Source organism: Carassius carassius, chromosome 40 (assembly GCF_963082965.1).
Source record: "Carassius carassius chromosome 40, fCarCar2.1, whole genome shotgun sequence".
Taxonomy (NCBI): domain Eukaryota; kingdom Metazoa; phylum Chordata; class Actinopteri; order Cypriniformes; family Cyprinidae; genus Carassius; species Carassius carassius.
Window position 1 is genome coordinate 6,924,989 of NC_081794.1, and position 25,643 is coordinate 6,950,631.

Here is a 25,643-nt window from a genome sequence, read left to right on the forward strand (position 1 = left end):
TAATAAAATGCATTCCTGAATTATGTATAAATAGTTTTTTTAAATACATAACTATTTAACACTGACTAAAAAGTAAAAAAAATTAAAATGACATTAAAATTATGAAGTTTTAAAAATATATCTGCAAGACAGAAAATGTATAAAGTTACAAGTACATTTTAATTTTTTTATGAGGCATTAAAACACGTCGACTGAATAAAATTTTCTCTAAATAGAAACATTTCAAATAAATTTTATTTCAGCCAAAGTCTCAACACAATCATGTCATAGTTAATAAAAGCACTTTTAAGAATGACTTAAATCCAAAAAACGTTGCAATTGTGTGATGTAAAGCAAAATATTAAGTAACAATTATTAAAAACTAAAATTGCAATTGGAAGATATTCAATTCAATTCAAGTTTATTTGTATAGCGCTTTTTACAATACAAATCGTTACAAAGCAACTTTACAGAAAATTATGTTTCTACAATATTTAGTAGTAGCTAGTAGTTTGTGCACGTTTGACAGGATTTTAGAAAAATAAAAATAATAATAATAATACAAGACGTAGTCAGCTAGATGATGAACTATCAATATTATTAATTAATAGTAATTATAGGATGCAGTCACGCATGTAGCAATAATTGTTAGTTCTGTTTGTTGATTCAAGATTAGGATCATCTGGGGTCCTCTGAGGGTCAGCATCATCTCTTCTCAGGTGTTCTGGATCCAGACTGGAGCTTGTGTAAATCCTAGTCCCGTGGCAAAACATAGAAACAAAATAGAGACATCATTAGCATAGCTGCTGTTCCAACAACTTAAAATTAGTTTAACCCAAGCTAAAGAATAAAAATGCAGATGCAACTACACTCACAATTTAAGAGATACATTATTCGAATGCTTGGCGAAAGAGATGCGTTTTTAATCTAGATTTAAACAGAGAGAGTGTGTCTGAACCCCGAACATTATCAGGAAGGCTATTCCAGAGTTTGGGAGCCAAATGTGAAAAAGCTCTACCTCCTTTAGTGGACTTTGCTATCCTAGGAACTACCAAAAGTCCAGCGTTTTGTGACCTTAGGGTGCGTGATGGGTTGTAGCGTGGTAGAAGGCTAGTTAGGTACGCAGGAGCTAAACCATTTAGGGCCTTATAGGTAAGTAATGATAATTTGTAACTGATACGGAACTTAATAGGTAGCCAGTGCAGAGACTGTAAAATTGGGGTAATATGATCATATTTTCTTGACCTGGTAAGGACTCTAGCTGCTGCATTTTGGACTACCTGTAGCTTGTTTATTGACGAAGCAGGACAACCACCTAGAAGTCCATTACAATAGTCCAGTCTAGAGGTCATGAAAGCATGAACTAGCTTTTCTGCATCAGAAACAGATAACATGTTTCGTAGCTTGCCAATGTTTCTAAGATGGAAGAATGCGGTTTTTGTAACATTGGAAATATGATTTTCAAAAGACAAATTGCTGTCCAATATAACACCCAGATTTCTGACTGTAGAGGAAGTAACAGTACATCCGTCTAGTTGCAGATTGTAATCTACAAGATTCTGTGTGGTGTTTTTTGGTCCAATAATTAATATCTCTGTCTTATCCGAATTTAATTGGAGAAAATTATTTGTCATCCAATCTTTTACATTTTTAACACACTCTGTTAGCTTAGATAATTGGGAAGTTTCATCTGGTCTCGTTGAGATATATAGCTGAGTATCATCAGCATAACAGTGGAAGCTAATTCCGTATTTTCTAATAATATTACCTAGGGGCAACATGTATATTGAAAATAGAAGGGGACCTAGGACGGATCCTTGTGGCACTCCATATTTTACTGATGATAAATGAGATGACACCCCATTTAAGTAATCAAAATGGTAGCGATCGGACAGGTAGGATCTAAACCATCTTAGAGCCTGCCCTTGAATACCTGTATAGTTTTGTAATCGATCTATGAGTATGTCATGATCTATGGTGTCGAACGCAGCACTAAGATCAAGTAAGACTAGAAATGAGATGCAGCCTTGATCTGACGCAAGAAGCAGGTCATTTGTAATTTTAACAAGTGCAGTTTCTGTGCTATGGTGGGGCCTAAAACCTGACTGAAATTCTTCATACAGATCATTTTTATGCAGGAAGGTGCTCAATTGAGCAGACACAACTTTTTCTAAAATTTTAGACATAAATGGAAGATTTGAAATAGGCCTATAATTTGCCAGTACACTAGGATCTAGTTTTGGTTTCTTAAGAGGCTTGATAACCGCCAGCTTGAATGGTTTTGGGACGTGACCTAAAGATAACGACGAGTTAATGATATTGAGAAGCGGTTCTTCGGCTACAGGTAACAGCTCTTTTAGTAATTTAGTGGGTACAGGATCTAATAAACATGTTGTTGGTTTAGATACAGTGATAAGTTTATTTAGCTCTTCCTGTCCTATATTTGTAAAGCACTGCAGTTTATCTTTGGGTGCGATGGATGAAACTGAAGTGTTAGACGCTGTAGAATCTACATTCGCTATTGTATTTCTAATGTTATCTATTTTATCAGTGAAGAAATTCATAAAGTCATTACTATTTAACGTTGGTGGAATATTTGAATCAGGTGGCGTCTGGTAATTTGTTAATTTAGCCACTGTGCTAAATAAAAACCTTGGATTGTTTTGGTTATTTTCAATGAGTTTGTGGATATGCTCTGCCCTAGCAGTTTTTAGAGCCTGTCTATACCTGGACATACTGTTTTTCCATGCAATTTTAAAAACTTCCAAGTTAGTTTTTCTCCATTTGCGTTCAAGACTACGAGTTACTTTCTTGAGAGAGTGAGCATGCACGATACAAGGAAATGGTCTGTAATATCATCACATTGGGGTACAATATCTATAGCAGTAAGATCGATTCCATGCGATATAATTAGATCTAGTGTATGATTAAAACGATGAGTGGGCCCGGTGACATTTTGCTTGACTCCAAAGGAGTTTATTAGGTCAGTAAACGCAAGTCCTAATGTATCATTTGCATTATCAACGTGAATATTAAAATCTCCCATGATTAGCGCCTTATCAACTGTAACTAGAAGGTCTGAGAGGAAATCTGCAAATTCTTTTAGGAATTCTGTATACGGCCCTGGTGGTCTATACACAGTAGCCAGAGCAAGAGTTACATTAGATTTCTTTTGCATGTCTGACAGTGTAACATTTAGCAGAAGTATTTCAAAAGAGTTAAACCTGTATCCTGTTTTCTGGGTAACATTGAGAATATCACTATATATTGTTGCAACACCTCCTCCACGACCAGTCTGACGGGGCTCATGCTTATAACAGTAGTTTGGTGGAGTAGACTCATTTAGACCAAAATAATCATTTGGTTTTAGCCAGGTTTCAGTCAAGCAGAGTGCATCAAAACTATTTTCTGTGATCATTTCATTTACAATAACTGCTTTGGGTGTGAGTGATCTAATATTTATGAGCCCAAACTTTAAAAATTGTTTTTGTTCATTTACTTTACATTTTTCTGGTTTAATTACGATAAGATTTTTTCTAGATCCTACATTATATTTTGACCTCACTATTCGGGGAACAGACACAGTCTTAATAGTTTTTACAGCACAAGTACTTTTATCATTTAAGCGGGTGGAACAAAAGTCATCATAATAGTTATTAGAGAATTGTCTTACTAGTCACATGGAGCGAAGTGTCCTGGAGATGTTGTCAGAGAGCAGCTCCGCTCCGATTCTGCTGGGGTGTAATCCATCAGCGCGAAACAGCCTAGGACGCTCCCAGAAAAGATTCCAGTTATTAACAAATAGCAGTTTCTGTTCTTTACACCATGACAACAACCATTCATTTAAAGCAAAAAGTCTACTGAACCTTTCGTGTCCTCGTCGATACGTGGGCAGTGGTCCAGACACGACGATCGTCGCCGCGGGCGTCGTGCTGCGAACCGTCTCGATCAGGCTGCTGAAGTCCCTCTTCAGCGTCTCCGTCTGCTGCAGCGTGGTGTCGTTAACCCCGGCGTGAAGCACGACCGCTCTGGGGCTCTCGTCGACCTTCAGGATCGCGGGTATCTGCGCAGAAACATCGAGAACACGAGCACCAGGCAAACAATGAGTGTGCACTTTACCTTCGGCTAACGTAGCACTTACGTGTCGGACGATGGAGTCTCCGATGATCACAGCGTCGTGTCCTGTCTCGCGGAGGGGAGCGAAGCGGTTCCGGATGGAGATGTCGAAGGCAGGAGGGGGAGAAGTCGTCGCCCGGGACCCGGCTCGCGTCCTCCGCTGTGGATGCACCCAGGGTCCATGGTGTCCCGGCGTCGCAGTGAAGGACATCTGGGAAGATCGCGTCCTGGGTGCACCGGGCCTGTGCAGAGAAACACACGGAGTAGATGTGGTGGGACTGTTAGCAGATCGCTGTATACTTACCCCGGACTTGTGAGCGTCAGCCCGGGATGATTCCAGCGCGGCTCTCCGCTCTCTCAGCTGGGCCTGCCTCACCTCCAGGTCGCGAATCTGCTTTCCCACGGCCTCGAGCTCGAGCTGCACAGAGTGGAGACATTCATCCGCCATTAAAGCAAGTAACAGTGAGTACAGCAGTGGTAATGTGTGTGAATAGAGTATTAGCAATGTTAGCGCAGTTAGCTGCAACCACGCCGCTGATGCTAACGGGCTAAAAGCTAATAGCGGACCCGGGAGATCAAAATAAAACTAGTGATAGCGAGGCGCTCTGATTGTTTTTGTTGTAGAATACAATAGAGGATATATTCACACGTTATATAAACGGAAACGATGATGTATAAAATTGATACAAAGTTGCAATTCTGTTCACCTGCCATGTTTAGGCTGTACCTGTCAGTCTTTCAGTTAGACAGATATTTAAATGAAAGGCTGCTGTTCAGAGAGTTGAATTCAGGATAGTGAAAGTCGTGACATTTGCCAGGTATGGTAACCCATACTTGGAATTGGTGCTCTGCATTTAATTCATCCGAGTGCACACACACAGCAGTGAGAAGTGAACACACACCCGGAGCAGTGGGCAGCTTTATATCCAGCGCCCGGAGAGCAACTGGGGGTTCAGTGCCTTGCTAAAGGGCACTTCAGTTATGGGTATTGAGGGTGGAAGAGAGCGCTGTTCATTAACTCTCCCCCGACCCACAACTACTGCCAGCACAGAGACTCGAACCTGCGACCTTCAGGTTACAAGTCCAACTTTCTCACCATTAGGCCACAGCTGCCCCAGGTTAAACTTACCATGAAGATTTACTGTATATGCAGATACAGTCTGGTAAAACGCATTTATTTCTTTTTGAAGCTCTCTGAACCTCTCCAAAGCAATGCTGTTGAAAGGCATCATCAGGACTAAATAATGTAACAAGTCTTGTTACACAAATATTTTTTTTGGCTCAGAGTTTGTGTGGGAAGTTGACGGTATCTGGGATTGTACCCTGGAGACAGACTCAACCCAAGGAAAGACACGGGAGTGGGACAAGTCAATGGTTTTTTTACATCTATATCTACATCTGCAGACTTTTTCAAAATGTTTGAAAATATGGTTTAGTTGTTTTCTTTTCTTTCAATTTGTAAAGCTGTAATATATCAGCTCACAATGCTAACTTCAACCAATATAGTTTTAACATTTAAAGCTGAAGTCATTTCTGTGCCATCAGCAGCAATAAAAAAAAATTCAGATGCCAAATATATGCTAATTTTTACATTTTCCCTTTGAAACAATTAGCCAATAAACTTTAGTTTATGTTACAGCAATGTAATATGCTATTGGTGGTCAGAGGCTGGTTGTACAGTATTAAGGCACAGTCACTTTAGTAAAACTTTGGTGAGATTTCATGGGCAAAGTCGATGTATTGTCTATCCAAACTAAGAAACTTTACATTGGTAAACCCAGCAAATTGTGTGATAATGTAGTAACTGTATCACTGAAAAAGTCAAATAAATAAATTAAAGTAACTAAAATGAACTCCAAAAGAAAGTCACATTTTGAAATATAAAGTTGCCATTGTGAGACAAAAAGTCACAACTGCAAGATATAGTCACATTATGGCATATAAAATCACAAAGTTGCAATTGTACGAATAAATTTACAGCTGCGATATATTAATTTAATATTCATTAGAACAACTTAAAAGATTAACAAACAAGAATCCGATGTGTAATCCATGTTCACTGAACTTCACCATACAAAGGTAAATGTGACTCTACCTCTGGTAAGAGGGACATCTTTATTGTAGACAGCATTTCAATGGATGAAGATTCGGAAACACCCCTCAGTGCAAGTGACATCATTAGTGTGAATAGATTTTAAATGTGTTTATTTGATGAAATATTATTTTGTATTTCTGTATTTGCTCAAAATCTGTCTTAATTAAAGTCTTAATAAAACAGATCTTTTCTTCAATATCGTGATATATATTTTTAAAAATGAAATTTTTAAATACATGGATGATTCGTTCATCTCAATTTAATTTTATTTCATGCTTCTAATTTACCCCTCTTTATCTCTGTAGGGCAAAGTCTTGTCTACACAGAATTCATGTCCTTCAGGGGCATTCACCACCAGTGGGGAGTGCTGCAAACGATGCCAACCCGGGGAAGGGATGGCGACGCCCTGCGGAGAGACACAGACAGTGTGTGAACCGTGTCTTGACAGTGAGTATCCACAGAGATGTTGGCCGTGGCGTTGCTAAAATGAAGCAGCTGCCTTATTTAAAATGCCATTTCCTGTGCTGAACTCTCACTTGAGGGGAGGCCAAGGGCTTTTGAGCAGTGAACGGTAATTAGTAGCTAAAGGGGAAATGCTTTTAGGAAATGAGACTTGACAAAACATTGTCTGGAGAGCTCAGAGACCAATCTGAGTGTTTGCTCTAAGTGAGATTAATTAAACCAAAATCCAGTGGCACATGCATTTGTTGTACTGGCAGGGTCACGTAACAGAGTGTTTGTACCAAGGTCTGGGGGCTAGAGTTTTTTTATTTACAGAGTCTGGTCCTGAGCCACGTCTTAGGCTAGAGCCTGCCAGAATCCCACCACTTCCAAGAGTCCCACCATCTCCCACATGTCTTCTTGCATGACCCAACTGAACAAGACAAGATAGGAGAAGAGAGATTAATGGAAATAAGAGTGGTAACCAGAAAGTAACCAGAAATGTGACCAAAAATAGTCATCCTTTAGTTCGTACAGTATTTATGTAGAGTTTCATACTCCCTTAAACAACAAAATAAATTAACAAATTAATAATTATAAAAAAGATATAATAAATTATATATGTGTGTGTAATATTAAATAACAGTTCAATTAAATTAAATTAACAAAAAGTACAATTAAATTCATAATCTTTATATGTGCTTTACTATGTAAGAACACAACTTTCTTTAAAGTATACGACAAAAGATTGTCAAAGCATAAAAATTCAACATTATTATAAAGTGCACTTTTTTAAAAGTGTACTTAAATATAGTCATAATTTAGTAGCTCTTTCATAGCTCAGAGTCTTCTGTTTCATTTATGTATGGATAACTAAAATGTAGTAAAAGGCCCAAAATTCGGCTAAAAAGTCAAATAACAAATCAGATTTTTTTTTTTTCATTTAAACTTATTTTGCATGATCATATGTAAAATATTTTGACATAAACAGAAATTTATAGTGTTTAGACACATTTTAAAGTTATGTCAAAAAGACGCAATATAAAGAGTATTGTGCTATAAAATAATTATGGATAGCATAACTCAGATCATCTGGTCTGAAATGAGAATGAGAACATTTAAGAAATGATTGATAGACTCTAGATGACAGACGAGTGAGGCTACTGGGGTCTTTTTCTCAGGAGTAGGAGACTTCAGGAAATTTTCTACATGCTGTGCATCTACTGATGTCTAGGAGATATTAAAGAGATTTAATTTGTGATTTTTTTCCATATAAGATATTATCATGTAAATGTCCATTCAACATATTAATCACACAAGCAGATAACTTAAGCTGACCTACTCTTGAGTTCTATGCATATTAGTTTTTTATTAATGTTTTGTAGCCTTGGGTGAAGGTCACAGAAAAGCATGTCCACCAAAACCCCTTGTCATTCACTACAACCCCAAAGATTCTTCCTTCTGTAGTTCCCATCTCTATGTCAGGCCTTCCCTAAGGGCCTGTGCTGGGATCTGCGTTCCTCATCAATCAACTTAACCATTACATGCTTAAAACCCCAAACTTTTCCTTTCACAGCCTCATAAATCACCAAATGCTGCTTCACAGCATTTCAGCAATAATGTGTTGACATGTAAAAGTAGCATTTGGGATGGTACTGGAATGAAAACAGCTGTTTAAGAAGTGATCATTTAAGTTAACTGGCTCGTATTAATTCCTGACACATCAACTCCACAATTGACCTTCTCTATCAAGGGGGGGGGGGGGGGGGCGGTGTGTCCCAACAAGCCCAACACAGCAACATTGGCTTAGCCAGTGATGTGAGTTTGGGGTGTAACTATCAGCACAACAGCACAATAGCAGTATTTGCATTGTTTATAGGTGAGAGTCATACAGCGTATGACTCCACCCAGTTACCTACCAGTTAACGTTAACTACCACATGTTGCCAACAAGCAGATTGTAAAGTTAACCTTCATCTGCCTAACGTTTACTTGCAGTTGCCACTACAGGCTCCCATCATTGGACTGTAGATGAATTCATGACTCTTTAGCTTCAGTATTTAGCAAACTTGTATTGATCATTCAGTGTCTAATGCTCTGATACAGTGATTTTATACCTTAAAAGGTAAACAGTATTAATAAGATAAGACATTTAAGATTAAAGTATATTTTGGGTTCACTTGTGAAAAAGAAGCTTACTTCATTGTGCTGAATGAACAATTAATAGTACTTCAAATCGTAAAATTATCTTTAAAGAATTGTACTTGCAAATAATGTAATATTACTGAAATTAAGGGCCACTTAAAGGGATAGTTCACCCAAAAATCAAAATTATGTTATTAATAACTCACCCTCATGTCGTTCCAAACCAGTAAGACCTCCATTTATCTACAGAACACAGTTTAAGATATTTTAGATTTAGTCCGAGAGCTCTCAGTCCCTCCATTGAAACTGTGTGTACGGTATACTGTCCATCTTCAGAAAGGTAAGAAAAACATCAGCAAAGTAGTCCATGTGACATCAGAGAGTCAGTTAGATTATTTTGAAGCAGCGAAAATACATTTTGGTCCAAAAATAGCAAAAACTATGACTTTATTCAGCATTGTCTTCTCTTCAGTGTCTGCTGTGAGAGAGTACAAAACAAAGCAGTTTGTCATATCCGGTTCGCAAACTAATCATTCGATGTACTGGATATGACAGACTGCTTTGTTTCGCTTTGAGGTCTTACTGGTTTGGAACGACATGAGGGTGAGTTATTAATGACATAATTTAGATTTTTGGGTGAACTATCCCTTTAAGTGTACTTAGAGTACTACATTTTCTTAACACACTTAACTACACTTTTAAAATTAATGTCATGTCACATAAAACATTTTACATTACAGTATATTTTAAATAATTGCATTTTAATAATCTTTTATCACTCTTTAAAGAAACACACTAATTTTTGTGTGCTGACTAACATAATAAAGCATATGTAAAGTACTTGATTTTAAGCTCAACTGTAGTATGTTATACAAAGTTCATATAAATGAAATGTACTAAATGTTAAAAATGCTAAAAAAGTAACTATATGAATTCTAATCTGAACACGCGTATTTAAATGTTAAGCTCTGAGTTTGTTTGTATCACATTATAGTAATTTCTAGTTCTTGCAACGAATGAAGCTATTGTTTCTATTTGCTGAACAGTAAATGGAAAGTTGGCTCATTAACACATCTATTTAGTGAAAGTACAAAAATGCTCTCAATGAATACGAGTTCATACAAGCTGCTTGCATAATAATATAATATGTTATATTAATAAACAATAGTTATAAATGAAGAATATCATGTCACACCTGTTACGTCCCCCTCTGTGTCTAGGGGAGTAACATATGCCATTTAAGAAAAATTAACAATTGTGTCGTTGAACCTGCAAACAAAATAGTGAGAGAGAGTTGACTATCTGTAATCCCAGCACTCACACTCATGGAAACTCTTCAAGATTTTATTTACAAGGTAAAGTCTTTGTATAGCATTAAAGGGTAAGGAGAAATTAGAGGTTTAACAATATGGATAATTCAAAAAGAAAGAATAAGACGCTTGTAGCTTCAGGAGGGGGTTAAGGCCAAAATAACAAACAAAAAAAAGGGGATGCTAACTGAAACAAAGTAATCTAACTTACCTAGCAAAGAAAACATCAAAATCAACAACATGTCTCTTCCCTGACTTCCTCACTGTTCCACAAAACCAGGAGAAAAGCATACATTGATAAAATAAAAGTGGCACCCACCTCCTTACTGCGTCTGCAGGCAGAAGAAAAAAAGAGAAAAACAAATTTCTAATCACTACAGCCAGTACAACAGGCTGTCTTGAAGATACACTACAGGCCCTGATCACACAATAGCAATCAAATACAACAGGCTTTCTTAAAGCAGCACCACTGCTTAAACCACCAACTGGGAAAACAGACCAGCCAAACTCTCTCTGGTGTTTTGTCCGTTCCCTCGGTTTAAATACAAGCTCCTCTCCACAGCTCTGACGAGGAACAGGTGACATCAATTAGGTCTTCTGTGAGAGGACAGGGAGGAACAGAGGAACTCCCAACTCCCAACAGGATGTCAGGCATCAATGAAGCACAGTTACATATGGAGTTAATACACAGTATTAACAGCAACAATGACATACGTCTTAGGATGTAACACCCCCACCCATAAATTTACAGATTACCACCGTAATTTGTAATAATTCAACAAAACATGTACTCACGTACAAAGGGGCAAAGTATCCACAGGTCAACTGTCTGCACTATTGGTTCTGGACAGTGCATCTGCAATGACATTTTCTGAACCCTTTTTATGACGAATATCCAAATTGTACTCTTGTACAATGAGGGACCAGCGCATCAGGCGTTGATTAGAGTTACACATTCGAGATAAGAAGGTCAGGGGATTGTGGTCAGTATAAACTAACACTGGGGTACAACTACCTCCAACATAAACTTCAAAATGTTGCAAAGCCATGAGGAGAGCTAAAGTCTCTTTCTCTATGGTGCTGTAATTCTGCTGACATTTGGAAAGTTTTCTAGAAAAATAACATACTGGGTGGTCCACTCCAAAAGCATCTTCTTGCAGGAGAACTGCTCCTACTCCAGTTGCACTGGCATCTATTTGCAGCTGGAAAGGCCGGGTGAAGTCTGGGGCAGCAAGCACAGGGGCATTACACATAATGTCCTTTGCAGCAGCAAAAGCGTTGGCACACTCTGCACTCCATAGGAATTTCTTAAAGGGACTCAGAAGGTTAGTTAATGGAGAGACTACGGTGGCAAAATTCTCACAAAATCCTCTGTAATAACCTACCATACCCAAAAATCTACGCAACTCTCGTTTATTTATGGGGACTGGAAAGTCCAGGATGGCCAACACTTTAGCCTCCACCGGGCAAACTTGACCATGGCCAACTTTTTTACCCAAGTATGTAACGATGGCTTTTGCAAAGTCTCATTTCGCCAGATTCAACGTCAACGAAGCTTCAGCCAAACGACTAAAAACCACAGTAAGTGTGTCTAGATGGTTTTCCCCATGTATCTGAAAAGATCACTACATCATCCAGATAAGCTTCACAGTTGGCTACTCAAGATAACACTCTGTGCATCAGACGCTGGAAGGTGGCTGGTGCGTTTCGCATCCCGAAGGCCATTACAGAATATTGCAGGAAGTTATCTGGAGTCACGAAAGCAGATATCTCTGAGGCCCGGTCTGTTAGTGGCACTTGCCAATAGCCTTTTAGTAAGTCAAGTTTAGTGATGTAACGGGCTGCACCAATTCGGTCCACACAATCCTCCATCCGAGGTAATGGGAAAGAGTCTGGTTTAGTAAGACTATTAACCTTGCGATAGTCTGTACAGAATCTATACGTAGTATCAGACTTCGGTACCAGCAAACAGGGTGAGCTCCAGGGGCTTTGACTAGGTTGAACGGAACCATGCTGCAACAAGTATCGCACTTCCGCTCTCATTATCTCACGTTTTCGGTGGTTAACCCGATAAGGGTGCTGTTTGACAGGAGGGGAGTTTCCAACATTAATGTCATGACAAATGACAGTAGTTTGACTGGGGACATCTGAGAACAGCATAGGGAACCTACTAATTAGACACACAATATCTTCACGTTGACCTGTAGAGAGGTGAGCAAGATAGGTCTCTAGACCATTTAAAATGGCTGAGTTTTCGAGGCGTTCACAGGACACATTCTCAATGCCCATACCTAAACCATCCTGCGCAGGGGAGTATACAGGTAAACAAGCAGCAGCAGTAACAGGGGTAACACTGGAATCATGAGAAGTATTTGACTTCGCTAATGTAACATATGCTTTCAGCATGTTTATATGACATACCCTAGTCTTTCTCTTAGGATCAGGCGTATTAACAACATAGTCTGTTTCACTCAGTTTCTCTTCAATAGAGTATGGACCAGCAAATCTAGCCTGCAAAGGAGAGTTCTGAATAGGGAGCAACACTAATACAGAGTCCCCTGGCTGGAAGCTGCGGCTTAGACTTTTGCGGTCAAAATGGGTCTTCATTTTAGCCTGGGCAGTTAACAAGTGACTTTTAGCAAAATCGCGGGCTTGATGAAGTTTCTCACGAAAACGGCTGACATAATCCAACACAGACACGGGGCTTTGATTTGCAGACAGTAATTGTTCCTGCAGCAGTTTAAGAGGACCCCTCACAGTATGGCCGAACACCAGTTCTGCTGGACTGAACCCAGTTGACTCCGGTTTTGCTTCTCTGGCGGCAAACATCAGCAAGGGTAAGCCTTCAACCCATTCTTTCCCAGACTCTAAACAATATGCACCCAACATTGACTTAAGAGTCTGGTGAAAGCGTTCCACAGCACCTTGACTCTGTGGGTGATATGCGCTTGACAGCACATGACTAACACCTAACTCTTTTGCAACCTGCGCAAACAACTTTGAAGTGAAGTTGGTCCCTTGGTCCGTCTGGATGACTCTTGGTAACCCAAAAGTAGAAAGAAACTTAACTAGTTCTTTGACTACAGTTTTAGCTTTTAAAGTATGTAGAGGGATAGCCTCGGGAAAGCGAGTCGCAGCACACATTATAGTCAAGATATACTGGTGTCCAGATTTGGACCTGGGCAAAGGGCCAACACAATCAATTACCAACCTTTCAAATGGTTCCCCCATTGCTGGTATTGGATGTAAGGGGGCTGGGGGCACTTTCTGATTGGGTTTACCAGATAATTGACATGTGTGACACGCTTTACAAAATCGGGACACACTAGACTTAATTCCAGGCCAATAGAAATACTTCGTGAGACGGTGATAAGTTTTTGCAATCCCTAAATGACCTGCAAGAACATGCTCATGTGACAGCTTTAGGACTTGCGAGTGGTAAGCAAAGGGCAACACTATTTGACAGCTAGCGAGAGCATCATCAGCTAGTCTAGGGTTCCATTTCCGCATCAAAACCTCATTGTCCCAATAATACTCCACCCCAGCTGGCGATTTAATACTCGCATCAGCAGCTTCTATGCAATGTTTAAGGGTTGGATCAGAGCGTTGCATAGTAATGAGCTGCTCCCTACCAGTCTTCAGGAATGGCAACTCTGCAGGAGGAGTCTCTTCATCACTAGGAACATCTAGCTTAGTTTCAATCTCAAGCTTACACTCTGCAGGTTCAAACGATGGTGCAATAAAGGAATCAGAGAGATCAATGACGTCAGAAAATTTTCTGGCTTGTGCACGAGTAACAGCACAATCTGGAAATACAGTGGAAAAACTGGTAGGTAAATTCACCCGACTAAAGTCAGGTTTTTCTATCATAATTGGGGATGAAAACACTTTACTACCTGCCAGATCATTCCCTAGAATTAGGTCTACACCGTTCACTGGCAATTCAGAGCGCACACCAATCTTAACAGGTCCTGAAACTAGCTCAGATGACAAACAAACACCATGTAGCGGTACTTTTACACAACTCAGTTCAACACCTCTAACCAGGATGCTTGTGCCCGTATAAGACTCAGATGAAAAAGGCAGTACACTATCCAGTATAAGGGACTGACAAGCCCCAGTGTCACGTAGAATAGAGACCGGGTATGCAGGGGAATCAGGGGAGAGCGAAACAGTTCCTCTTAACATAAACGGTTCGTAACCAGAGATGTGTGATGGCATAGAATTCTCAACTGCTGCAGCAGAGTGAATGAAAGCAACACTTTTAGTCTTTGTGCCCATTTTCTGCTTCCACGCTTTACAGTCCACTATTTTATGGCCAGGGTCGAGACAATAAAAGCATACACGCTTATCTCCAACACGGTTGGAGGCGGTCTTATGGCCTCTTTCCAATTTACCCCCTAAAAATCTGTCCCTCACACCACTCTCGGTAACGGGAGGCTGATTATGAAACATACGGTTCACCGGAAAAACATTTTTGTGGGTAAGCACAAATTCATCAGCGATAACCGCTGCTTCAGAGAGTGTCATGACCTTCTGGTCATTCAAATGAACAACTACACTCTCTGGCACAATTTTTAAAATCTTCCAGTTAGATTAGTTCTTGAAGCTGCTCAAGACTCGAAATTTTACCAGCACCACACCACTTTTCAAAGAGGTTTTTCTTTTCTCTAGCAAATTCTGTGTATGTTTGATTGACTGTTTTCGTTAATCTTCTATAACGCTGACGATAAGCTTCTGGCACTAGCTCATAAGCTCGGAGAACGGCTGTCTTAACCACTTCATAGTCCAAACACTGCTCAACTGACAGAGCAGAGCACACTTGCTGTGCCCTGCCAGCAAGGTTACACTGGAGCAATAGTCCCCACATATCTTTTGGCCACCCCAGCTTACCAGCTATACGCTCGAACGCTATAAAATAAGAATCCACCTCCGTTTCTTTAAATGGTGGTACAAGCTTTATGTGCTTGGTCACATCAAAAGTGGAGTGAGACTCTTGAGGTACGGAAGAAAAAGTGGTTCGCACACTAGCAGGGGAAGAGGGAAGTCTAGCACGCGGTGCCGGGACAGGTTTTTGCCGTAAAGTCTCTGCCTCTATATCCAGGGAACGCAATTTAATATCTCTGTTAGCCTGTACCTCTAATGTACGAAGATTAACTACTTGAAGCTCTTGTTCCTGCTTCTTTAAGGCAAGATCTAATTCTTTAAACTTAAGCGCAAGCACAGGGTCAAAGCGTGGACTGGTAGGATCAATACTGGGAGGCAGACCAGCAAAAGAACCTACATCTGCGGTCTCAGTATTTTCCTCCATGTCTTCAGAATCGCTTGGCAGAATACCAGCAGTAACTAGCTCCATGTAAAGCTTATCTTTAATTACCCGTTTAGCAGCTTCTCTTGGAACAGCGATACTAAAAAAAATCTGCTATCACCAGCAAGTCCTGCTTTCTGCATTTGTTATAGACTTCAATAGTAGGAGCTAAAGTAAACGCTGTTAAATTGAACTCCATACTCACCCTCCAAGAGGTCTCTTCCCTATCGCCCAAAAACGGAAACAGTCAAGCAAAGTAGAGTAAGAAATAATCACTTTGAAAAAAAAAAAAAAAAAGTTTAAGACGAGCCCCCAAATATGTTACGTCCCCCTCTGTGTCTAGGGGTGACTAGGGGAGTAACATATGCCATTTAAGAAAAATTAACATATTGTGTCGTTGAACCTGCAAACAAAATAGTGAGAGAGAGTTGACTATCTGTAATCCCAGCACTCACACTCATGGAAACTCTTCAAGATTTTATTTACAAGGTAAAGTCTTTGTACAGCATTAAAGGGTAAGGAGAAATTAGAGGTTTAACAATATGGATAATTCAAAAAGAAAGAATAAGACGCTTGTAGCTTCAGGAGGGGGTTAAGGCCAAAATAACAAACAAAAAAAGGGGATGCTAACTGAAACAAAGTAATCTAACTTACCTAGCAAAGAAAACATCAAAATCAACAACATGTCTCTTCCCTGACTTCCTCACTGTTCCACAAAACCAGGAGAAAAGCATACATTGATAAAATAAAAGTGGCACCCACCTCCTTACTGCGTCTGCAGGCAGAAGAAAAAAAAGAAAAACAAATTTCTAATCACTACAGCCAGTACAACAGGCTGTCTTGAAGATACACTACAGGCCCTGATCACACAATAGCAATCAAATACAACAGGCTTTCTTAAAGCAGCACCACTGCTTAAACCACCAACTGGGAAAACAGACCAGCCAAACTCTCTCTGGTGTTTTGTCCGTTCCCTCGGTTTAAATACAAGCTCCTCTCCACAGCTCTGACGAGGAACAGGTGACATCAATTAGGTCTTCTGTGAGAGGACAGGGAGGAACAGAGGAAAACCAGGAAAAACTACAACTCCCAACAGGATGTCAGGCATCAATGAAGCACAGTTACATATGGAGTTAATACACAGTATTAACAGCAACAATGACATACGTCTTAGGATGTAACACACCTCAGGGCGTCAACTTTTATTATTAATCCAATATATCAGCCAGGCTGATTAACCAGAACATATTTGGCCAATATTGGCATTGGTCAATAACAAGTCAAAAATATTTAAAATGATGGAATCAATCCATAACACATCCAGTTATAACCAGCAAAACAAATGTTATGGGTAAGATCAAGTAGAAGCAGCTCTTTAAGCTAATAATTTATATTTTGGCTTTATATTGGCCATTTGCCAATGCTCTTCAAATATCTGTATCGCATCAACCATTAATAGCCACTTATCAGTTAAACACTATATACAAAGTATCTTCTGTCTCATATCTGTTGTTTTGAATCTAAAGACATGAGTATTATCAGCCATTCTTGTTACTTAGTTCTCTACCATTTAAATACTTAAATAGTGAATTATGTACTGCAGGGTTGGTGTCCTTTTTTGCAACTGATAATCTGAAGTTATTGACAGTACGTTACCTTGGCACTTCATAGTCCTTAATTGACACATACATGTAAACTCATTGAATTGTATGGTTGAGAACACCCCCACACATTGGCAGTTTGTCATAATGCATATACTTGCATTATTGATGGCTAGCATTATGCTAATGGATCTCAAAGGGTAGAGATCAGGAGAAGAGTAAACTCAGAGGGAGAATGGCTGAGTGGACGGAATTTCATCTGCAGGAAATGCAAAGACTACCCATCACAGTCTCCTAAATACAGCCCCAATAACTGGCCCCCAGAAGCTAACACATTACCCCGTTATCATTAGGGCCATTAGCAGCTCCAGTGCACAAGGGAACCCATAATGTGCAACTCTGTTTGTCCAGCACAAAGACACAATAGCATTTCATCCTTTCTGATGGGTAGATGTAAAGATAACTATGGCATTAGCGTGTTATCTTTCTCTGTGCCATTGTCTGGTCACTGCGTCCATGAATATCCTACCTCTGGCATATAATGAAACACTTGATATGGTATAGGACACTGAGGCGATGGTGCCCTAAAGAGGGACTAGCCACAAGAGTTGTGCTGTCTCACACACACATATATACAGACAAAATAGCTTCCTGAATAATTTAGTGATAGCTAGACCTCTATCCACTAATATATCTGAATAGGATGGAGGATGGGAATACAATACCATAAGCATGCAGCATTAGATATTTGTTTTCCACTCTTTGCAATACTGACATCTTAATTTCTTCTAGCTTCCTGTAGAATCCAGATATCTATGAGAATACATGTGGTCAAAATATGAGGCATTACTTTTATAGTTTTTTTTCACCCCTTTTCCTTAAACTAAGAAAGTATTTTTAATATAGCCCATTTTCAAGAAGCTGTTCCATTCTATGAAATGGTGCCATTTAGTATTTCAGAAAGCAGATTTAGAAATAATATTTTTCCAGCTCAGCTCCAAACTTCTAGGTCCATAACTGCATTGATATTGGAGGCCACTAATATTCAGATTAGCAGTCAACATTTATGTTTTTTTCCAGCTCAATTCTATAGTTGTGGCTTGATGCATCCACGGAAGGTACCAATATTGTTACATTATTACTAGTTTATAAAATTCTATATTGGTTTCATTATCAATCATACATCATATTCCTGAAAAAAAATACAAACCCGATTTCAAAAAAGGTTGGTAGATGTCACACACCTGGACTCATTTTGTGTGTTTTTGTCCCTGTTAATTAAGTCATGCCATCCACCTGTGTTTTCCCAATTATCCGTTGTACAAAAGCCTTGTCCTTTCAGTTCTGTTTTGTCGGGTCCACTCGTCTACTTGTTACTTGTCAACTTGTCCTCTTGTTACCTGTTACTTGCCACTTGCCACCTGTTATTTGCTTCTTACCTTGCCTATGTTTGTTTTAATAAATCCTTGTTTCGTTTATCCCTCGGCTCCGTGTTCCTTCCAGCAGCGTAAGCCGTGACAGAAGACCCGACCTAAAAAGTTAAAAACTGCGTTTTTCCCTCCGTTGTGTTTTACGTTTTTTCACAGTCTTTTTCTTTCCGTAGTGTGTCATGGATCCCCTCTATCGCCCCGAATACCTCCTCCTCCTGCTGGAGCAGGAGGGACTGTCTCTCAAGGACCATACCAGACGGTTTCTCTTGATAGCTAATGCCACCAGCTACCCGGACCACGCGCTCTGCACCTTTTATCACGTCAGCCTGAACTCCAGGTGCAGAGCGTTGTCGCCCGAAGATGGTCCTCGGGAGGATTTCGCCGCATTCATAGAGTGGAATCTGGTGAGAAATGGGTCACCTCTCACGGTCGGCCCAATGGAGGATCTCGCCAGGTCCACTCTGGACCCAGAGCCCAGCCTACAATCTCCCCACGGTACGAGGCATAAGCCAGAGCCCACCGATGACGGAGAGCCAGAGAGCAACCCGTCAGACCAGGTGCGAGAGCCGGCGACACTGCCCACCGCGAGGGAGCAAAATGTGGAGCGCCAAATGGGTCAAAATGAGGGGGTTTCCAATTCACCTATGTCAGTTTCTCTGTTAAGCCCAGGAAGGGCTCCTGATCTTCCGTTAAGCCCAGGACGGGCTCCTGATTCTCCTGTAAGCCCAGGACGGGCTCCTGATCCTCTGTTAAGCCCAGGAAGGGCTCCTGATTCCCCGTTAAGCCCAGGACGGGCTCCTGTTCCCCCGTTAAGCCCAGGACGGGCTCCTGATCCTCCTTTAAGCCCAGGACGGGCTCCTGATCCCCCGTTAAGCCCAGGACGGGCTCCTGATCCCCCGTTAAGCCCAGGACGGGCTCCTGATCCCCCGTTAAGCCCAGGACGGGCTCCTGATCCTCTGTTAAGCCCAGGACGGGCTCCTGATCTTCCGTTAAGCCCAGGACGGGCTCCTGATCCTCCTGTAAGCCCAGGACGGGCTCCTGATCCTCTGTTAAGCCCAGGAAGGGCTCCTGATCTTCCGTTAAGCCCAGGACGGGCTCCTGATCCTCCTGTAAGCCCAGGATGGGCTCCTGATCCTCTGTTAAGCCCAGGAAGGGCTCCTGATTCCCCGTTAAGCCCAGGACGGGCTCCTGTTCCCCCATTAAGCCCAGGACGGGCTCCTGTTCCCCCGTTAAGCCCAGGACGGGCTCCTGATCCTCTGTTAAGCCCAGGACGGGCTCCTGTTCCCCCGTTAAGCCCAGGACGGGCTCCTGATCCTCTGTTAAGCCCAGGACGGGCTCCTGATCTTCCGTTAAGCCCAGGACGGGCTCCTGATCTTCCGTTAAGCCCAGGACGGGCTCCTGATCTTCCGTTAAGCCCAGGAAGGGCTCCTGATCTTCCGTTAAGCCCAGGACGGGCTCCTGAACCCCCGTTAAGCCCAGGACGGGCTCCTGATCCTCCGTTAAGCCCAGGACGGGCTCCTGATCCTCCGTTAAGCCCAGGACGGGCTCCTGATCCTCCGTTAAGCCCAGGACGGGCTCCTGATCCTCCGTTAAACCCAGGAAGGGCTCCAGCCCCAGAGCTTACTCCAATGCCTGCTCCTCCAAAATTCCCACCCTCCCACCCACTCCTGCCTCCTCCTCCGCTGTCGTCTGGCTGCCCCTCTGCTCGCCCTCAGCCTACCATCATTGTGGTGCGAGCTCAGCGGGACCGCCATCCTCCAGCGACGCCTTGGTCGGCGTCTCCCTCACCTCCGCCTCCAGCCTCTGAGGCCTGGACTCCGCCTCGGCCCGTTGACCCGTCGGCTCCACCATGGCTCCTAGCTCCTTCCTCGCCGCCGTGGCCCGGCAGTCCGCAGGCTCTGCCTGGCTCCCTCGTCCCTCCGGCTCCGCCTTGGTCTGGCGTCGTCCATCCTATGCCTCGGGACTCCACTCCTCCGGCTTCGCCTCGTCCCTCCGGCTCCGTCAGGCTCCTTCATCCCCTCGGCTACACCTCAGTCCTCCGTCACTCTGGCCTCACCGCGGCCTTCCGGATCCACATCGCCGCGTCAGTCACCAGAGCCATCAGTTCCGCCTAGGACCTCCGGCTCCTCCCCGTCACCCTGGCTCTCCGTCTCCGCCTCGGGCTCCTCCTCCACTTGCTCCGTTGCTGTGGGTCGAGTCCCTGGAGTCGGTGACCATTCCTCCTCCATGGCTCCTTCCTCCGTCGGCCCCACCTTGGGCCGTTATGGCTGTGGCCTGGGTCCTGCTGGGTACCTCCTGCTTCAGATCCTTCCTGTCTCCTCCCTGGCTCCTCCCTCCGTCATCTCCTCCCTGGCTCCTTCCTCTGTGGTCCCTGTCTGCTGGCCTCCCTTTGTTGTTTCTACAGTGTGAGGACGCACCTACCGGGAGGGGGGAGTACTGTCACACACCTGGACTCATTTTGTGTGTTTTTGTCCCTGTTAATTAAGTCATGCCATCCACCTGTGTTTTCCCAATTATCCATTGTACAAAAGCCTTGTCCTTTCAGTTCTGTTTTGTCGGGTCCACTCGTCTACTTGTTACTTGTCAACTTGTCCTCTTGTTACCTGTTACTTGCCACTTGCCACCTGTTATTTGCTTCTTACCTTGCCTATGTTTGTTTTAATAAATCCTTGTTTCGTTTATCCCTCGGCTCCGTGTTCCTTCCAGCAGCGTAAGCCGTGACAGTAGACTGTACAAATTGTGAATAAAAACAGAATGCAATTATGTAGAAGTTTCAATATTTTATACAGAATACAACATTTTGTCTTTAAACTGAGAAAATGTGTCATTTTAAGGGAAAAATAAGTTGATTTTAAATTTCATCAACACATCTCAAAAAAAAGTTGGGACAAGGCCACGTTTACCACTGTGTGGCATCCCCTCTTCTTTTTATAACAGTCTGGAAACGTCTGGGGACTGAGGAGACAAGTTGCTAAAGTTTATGAATGGGAATGTTTTCCCATTCTTGTCTAATACAGGTTTCTAGTTGCTCAACTGTCTTAGGTCTTCTTTGTCACATCTTCCTCTTTATGATGCGCCAAATGTTTTCTATGGGTGAAAGATCTAGACTGCAGGCTGGCCATTTCAGTATCCGGATCCTTATTCTATGCAGCCATGATGTTGTAATGCAGTATGCTTTATATGCAGTATGCATGATGTTGTGATGCAGTATGTGGTCTGGCATTGTTATGTTGGAAAATGCAAGGTATTCCCTGAAAGAGGCAACGTCTGGATGGGAGCATATTTTGTTCTAGAACTTGGATATAACTTTCAGCATTAATGGTGCCTTTCCAGATGTGTAAGCTGCCCATGCCACATGCACTCATGCAACCCCATACCATCAGAGATGCAGGCTTCTCAACTGAATGCTGATAACAACTTGGGTTGTCCTTGTCCTCTTTAGGGTCCTATTTTAACAATCTGAATGCAAAGTGTAAAGCGCACGGTGCAGGTGCACTCAGGGCGTGTCCAAATCTACTTTTGCTATTTTAACGACGGAAAAACAGTTGCAGCGCCCGGGTGCATGGTCTAAACGGGTTGTCCCTATTCTCTTAATGAGTAATGGGTGTTTTTTGGGTGTAACGTTCAATAAACCAATCAGAGTCTCATCTTCCATTCCCTTTAAGAGCCAGTTGTGACGGATTTGCTATTTACACGGCAGAATTTGGAAAGGTCAAAGACAGAACGTGTCTCCGAGATGAAACGGAGCTGCTCGTGTGCGAGCAAATAGATAGCATAATTCTGATACATGCGATGACTATCCATTATGACATGTAGGCATTTATATATATATATATTGTGGCGGGGTGAAGAAGGACATGACTCGAGGATGCAGGTAAGTTCCCCAAAGTGAGGATTTTATTTAGGATAGAGTGGTGAAAAGGCGTTGGTGTGAGGCGGTTTGGTGCTCGGTGCTTGGATTCCTCTCCAATTGGTTTGCAGGTGCGGTGTGGGTCCGTGCTCTCCTGTGTGCGGTGGGGCTGGCAGTCACACACTGCGCTCTGTAGAAACAATAGAGTAAGGGGTTAGCCGAGTCTCGTGGAGCCATCTCTCACCTCTGCGTTCGTTTGCTGGGTTTAAATAGCCAGAGCTTGATGGGGCGCAGGTGTGGCCGCTCAGCCCGTGATGAGCAGGTGCAGGTGTGGCTGCTCAGTTTCCAGGGTGACCCTGACGAGAGCTCGGGACACATGTCACAGACTCCCTTGTTCAAACAAAAATCTTTAATACAATTAATGGCAAAATGAATGTTTGGAAATGTAAACTGATATTTCATACAGGCACACTACATCAAAAGCTAGAAATTACTGACTTAAAAAATATTTTTAGCTGGTGAAAATACTATTGTTCTAGCAATTTTGGCCATCACTGTTTTTTATCTTATACACTTTTGTATATAACAGGGTTGAAATAACCTATTTTAGTGTCATTCATATTTGCGATGAGTTGGGCGGGGCCGAGAGCCCTGGGAACGAGGCAAGGCCGGTGGAGTGATTGGAAATGAGCGACACCTGCTCGACCCACCGGTCTCGAGTCCCACGGAGGAGATGGAAGGATATAAAATTGGAGCAACGACAGTGAAGGACGAGAGAGGACCAGGCCTGGACTTTATTTTGTATTTGGTTTTTATTTGTGCGTGTCAGTTGTCCGTGAGGGGCTGACGCGCTGTTTTGTCTGAATTTTTGCAATTAAAGTTTGATTTGATTGTCTGCCGGTTCCCGCCTCTTCCTTCCCTATGATTATGAAGTTTGTACATTGCTACAGTGGTGCCGAAGCCGGGGTGAAGGAGGGACGCGCTGCTGAAGATCCCTCGCCGCTGTGGTGAATCCGCGGTGCCATCGAGCAGGCGAGGAGGATGCTGCCATGGACGCTCGAGGCGGTGGGCTGGAGTGAGTTGCCGGGGACGGGTGAGCTTGCTGCCGGCCGCCCGTGATGTGGAGGGGCTGCTGTCGTCCGTGAGGGAGCGGAGGAGTCGCGCCATTCGCCAGAGAGCCGGAGCCTGCTGCCGTCCGCCTGAACGGGGACGAGCAGGGAACGGGGGACTCCTGCCGGCTGCCCAAAACCGGAGGAGTCGTCGCCGTCCACCGGGCGGCGGAGGAGTGTCATGCCGTCCGCCGAGGGCCATCCAGTGCCACCGCCAGGCACCGCGGAGTAGATCACCCAGCTGGTGGAGGGCCGAGCAGCAGTGCCTCTGGGAACCGGAATTTTTTTTTTTCCTCTCTCACCTCTCTTGTCTCTGTAGCTCCTCCTTCCATCTCCTTTTCTCTTGCCTCGTCTGTCCTACCCCCAGGTTCCCGCAGGTCACCGTGAGCGGTCCACCCAGAGGAGGGGGGGAGTAGAGCGCAGTCTCCTGGGTACCCCCCGGCCTGCGAGGGGCGATGGGGGTATGTGACGAGTGGGGCGGGGCCGAGAGCCGTGGGAATGAGGCGAGGCCGGTGGAGTGATTGGAGATGAGCGACACCTGCTCGACCCACCGGTCTCGAGTCCCACGGAGAAGATGGCAGGATATAAAACTGGAGCGACGACAGTGAAGGACGAGAGAGCACCAGGCCTGGACTTTATTTTGTATTTGGTTTTTATCTGTTTTGTCTTTATTTTGTAATTAAAGTTTGATTTGATTGTCTGCCGGTTCCCGCCTCCTTCTTCCCGATGATTATGAAGTTTGTACATTGCTACAATATACTATGAATTTACTTTTTAATTGATTTGTTAATGTTTTGATTTACTTTTTTTTTTAAATATCTTTTCTGTTTTAATTTAATACAATTTTTAGTAATTTTGTTGTGTTTTGTAATAGCTTTTACTAAGTTTTATTTTAGTTTTTGAATGAAAATAATTTTTTTTTATATTGAAACCTACTGAATTTTTATTTATTTAATTTTGGTAAGGTATTTTATGAAATTTCAGCTTGTTTTTATTTTATTTCAGATATTGAAACATTTATAGTTAGGTAATGATAATAACTCTGAAATGCACAATATATCTTTGTATGTTCCTCTTAACCGTTTCTCCTTCTGTCTTCAGGTGAGACATTCTCAGAGAACTTCAGCCACACAGAGAAATGCAAGCCGTGTACACCATGTTCTGAACTCACACGCATGTTGACGCCCTGCACTGATGCTAACGACGCGGTGTGTGTCTGCGACTATGGGTTCTTCTTCAGCAAAGAGACGAGCCGCTGTGAGGCCTGCACGGTGTGCCCTGTGGGCCAGGGTGTGCTGATGCGCTGTATTTTTGACCGTGACACGACGTGCGAGGAGTGCATGGATGACACGTATTCAGATCAGGAGACCTCTTTTGACCCCTGCATGCCCTGCACCGTCTGCGATCAGCCTGAGATGGAGTTGAAAAGCTGCACGGCTGTCAGTGACACTGTCTGCCAAGGTAGGAGAATCGAGAATAAAAAATCAAATAGAAGTTGTAAATAGGTGGGTTATCATGACACAGTGAGACAAACAGATTTCTGTTACTCAGCTTCTTGCTTGGTTTTAAAATCACTGGTCAAGAGATTTCCTTCAACGACTCTGTTCTCTGGAGATGACAGTTGAAGACAAGCTAATTATGACAATTCGATTTTTAAATAACCACTACAATACTAGTTAACTGGTTTTTATATATTTATGTATTTATTGTGTGTGTTTCTGAGTGGTTGCTAGGGGGAACTGGGTGGTTGCTAAGGCATTTCTAGATGGTCAGTAACTTTCTACCACAATTTTTTATATGGTGTATTTTTGAAAATTGATTTTTCTCTTCCTTTACTTAATGCATTAGCATAAATGTTCTTCATGTCACATAAATGTTCTTCACAGCACCAGTGCTTCTAAAACTATGTTGTATATTCAGTATTTGGTATTTCAAGAGCTTGTTTCAAAACAAGAAAGTTTTCACATGCTGTATTTATCTTGATACATCTTTATATGTTTAATACTTTTTCATCGTTATAGTTTATATTTACATTTATATTTTGTTATCTTTTATATTATATGTATTATATTAACTGTTTACAATTTTTACTGTTTTCAATAGAAGCCTCTTATGCTCATCAAGGCTGCATTTTTTATATACTGTAAAAACAGTAACAATGTGAAATACTGTTACATCATCATCAATGTTAAAAACCAGGATAACCCACCATTCAAAAGTTTCATTTTTATTAATTTTTTATTTATTTTTATTTTTTGTA

General features: G+C 42.2%; 1 protein-coding gene across 2 annotated transcripts in view; it reads left to right on the forward strand.

Annotated features, from left to right (window-relative positions):
- The window catches only part of ngfrb (nerve growth factor receptor b), a 57,553-nt gene that overhangs the window by 3,263 nt on the left and 28,647 nt on the right, over window positions 1-25,643 (forward strand). For both annotated transcript variants that reach the window (XM_059531904.1, XM_059531905.1), the window contains exons 2-3: window positions 6,496-6,637; window positions 24,485-24,844. In XM_059531904.1, the coding sequence (XP_059387887.1) occupies window positions 6,496-6,637; window positions 24,485-24,844 (502 nt within the window). The remainder of the gene's footprint in view (window positions 1-6,495; window positions 6,638-24,484; window positions 24,845-25,643) is intronic.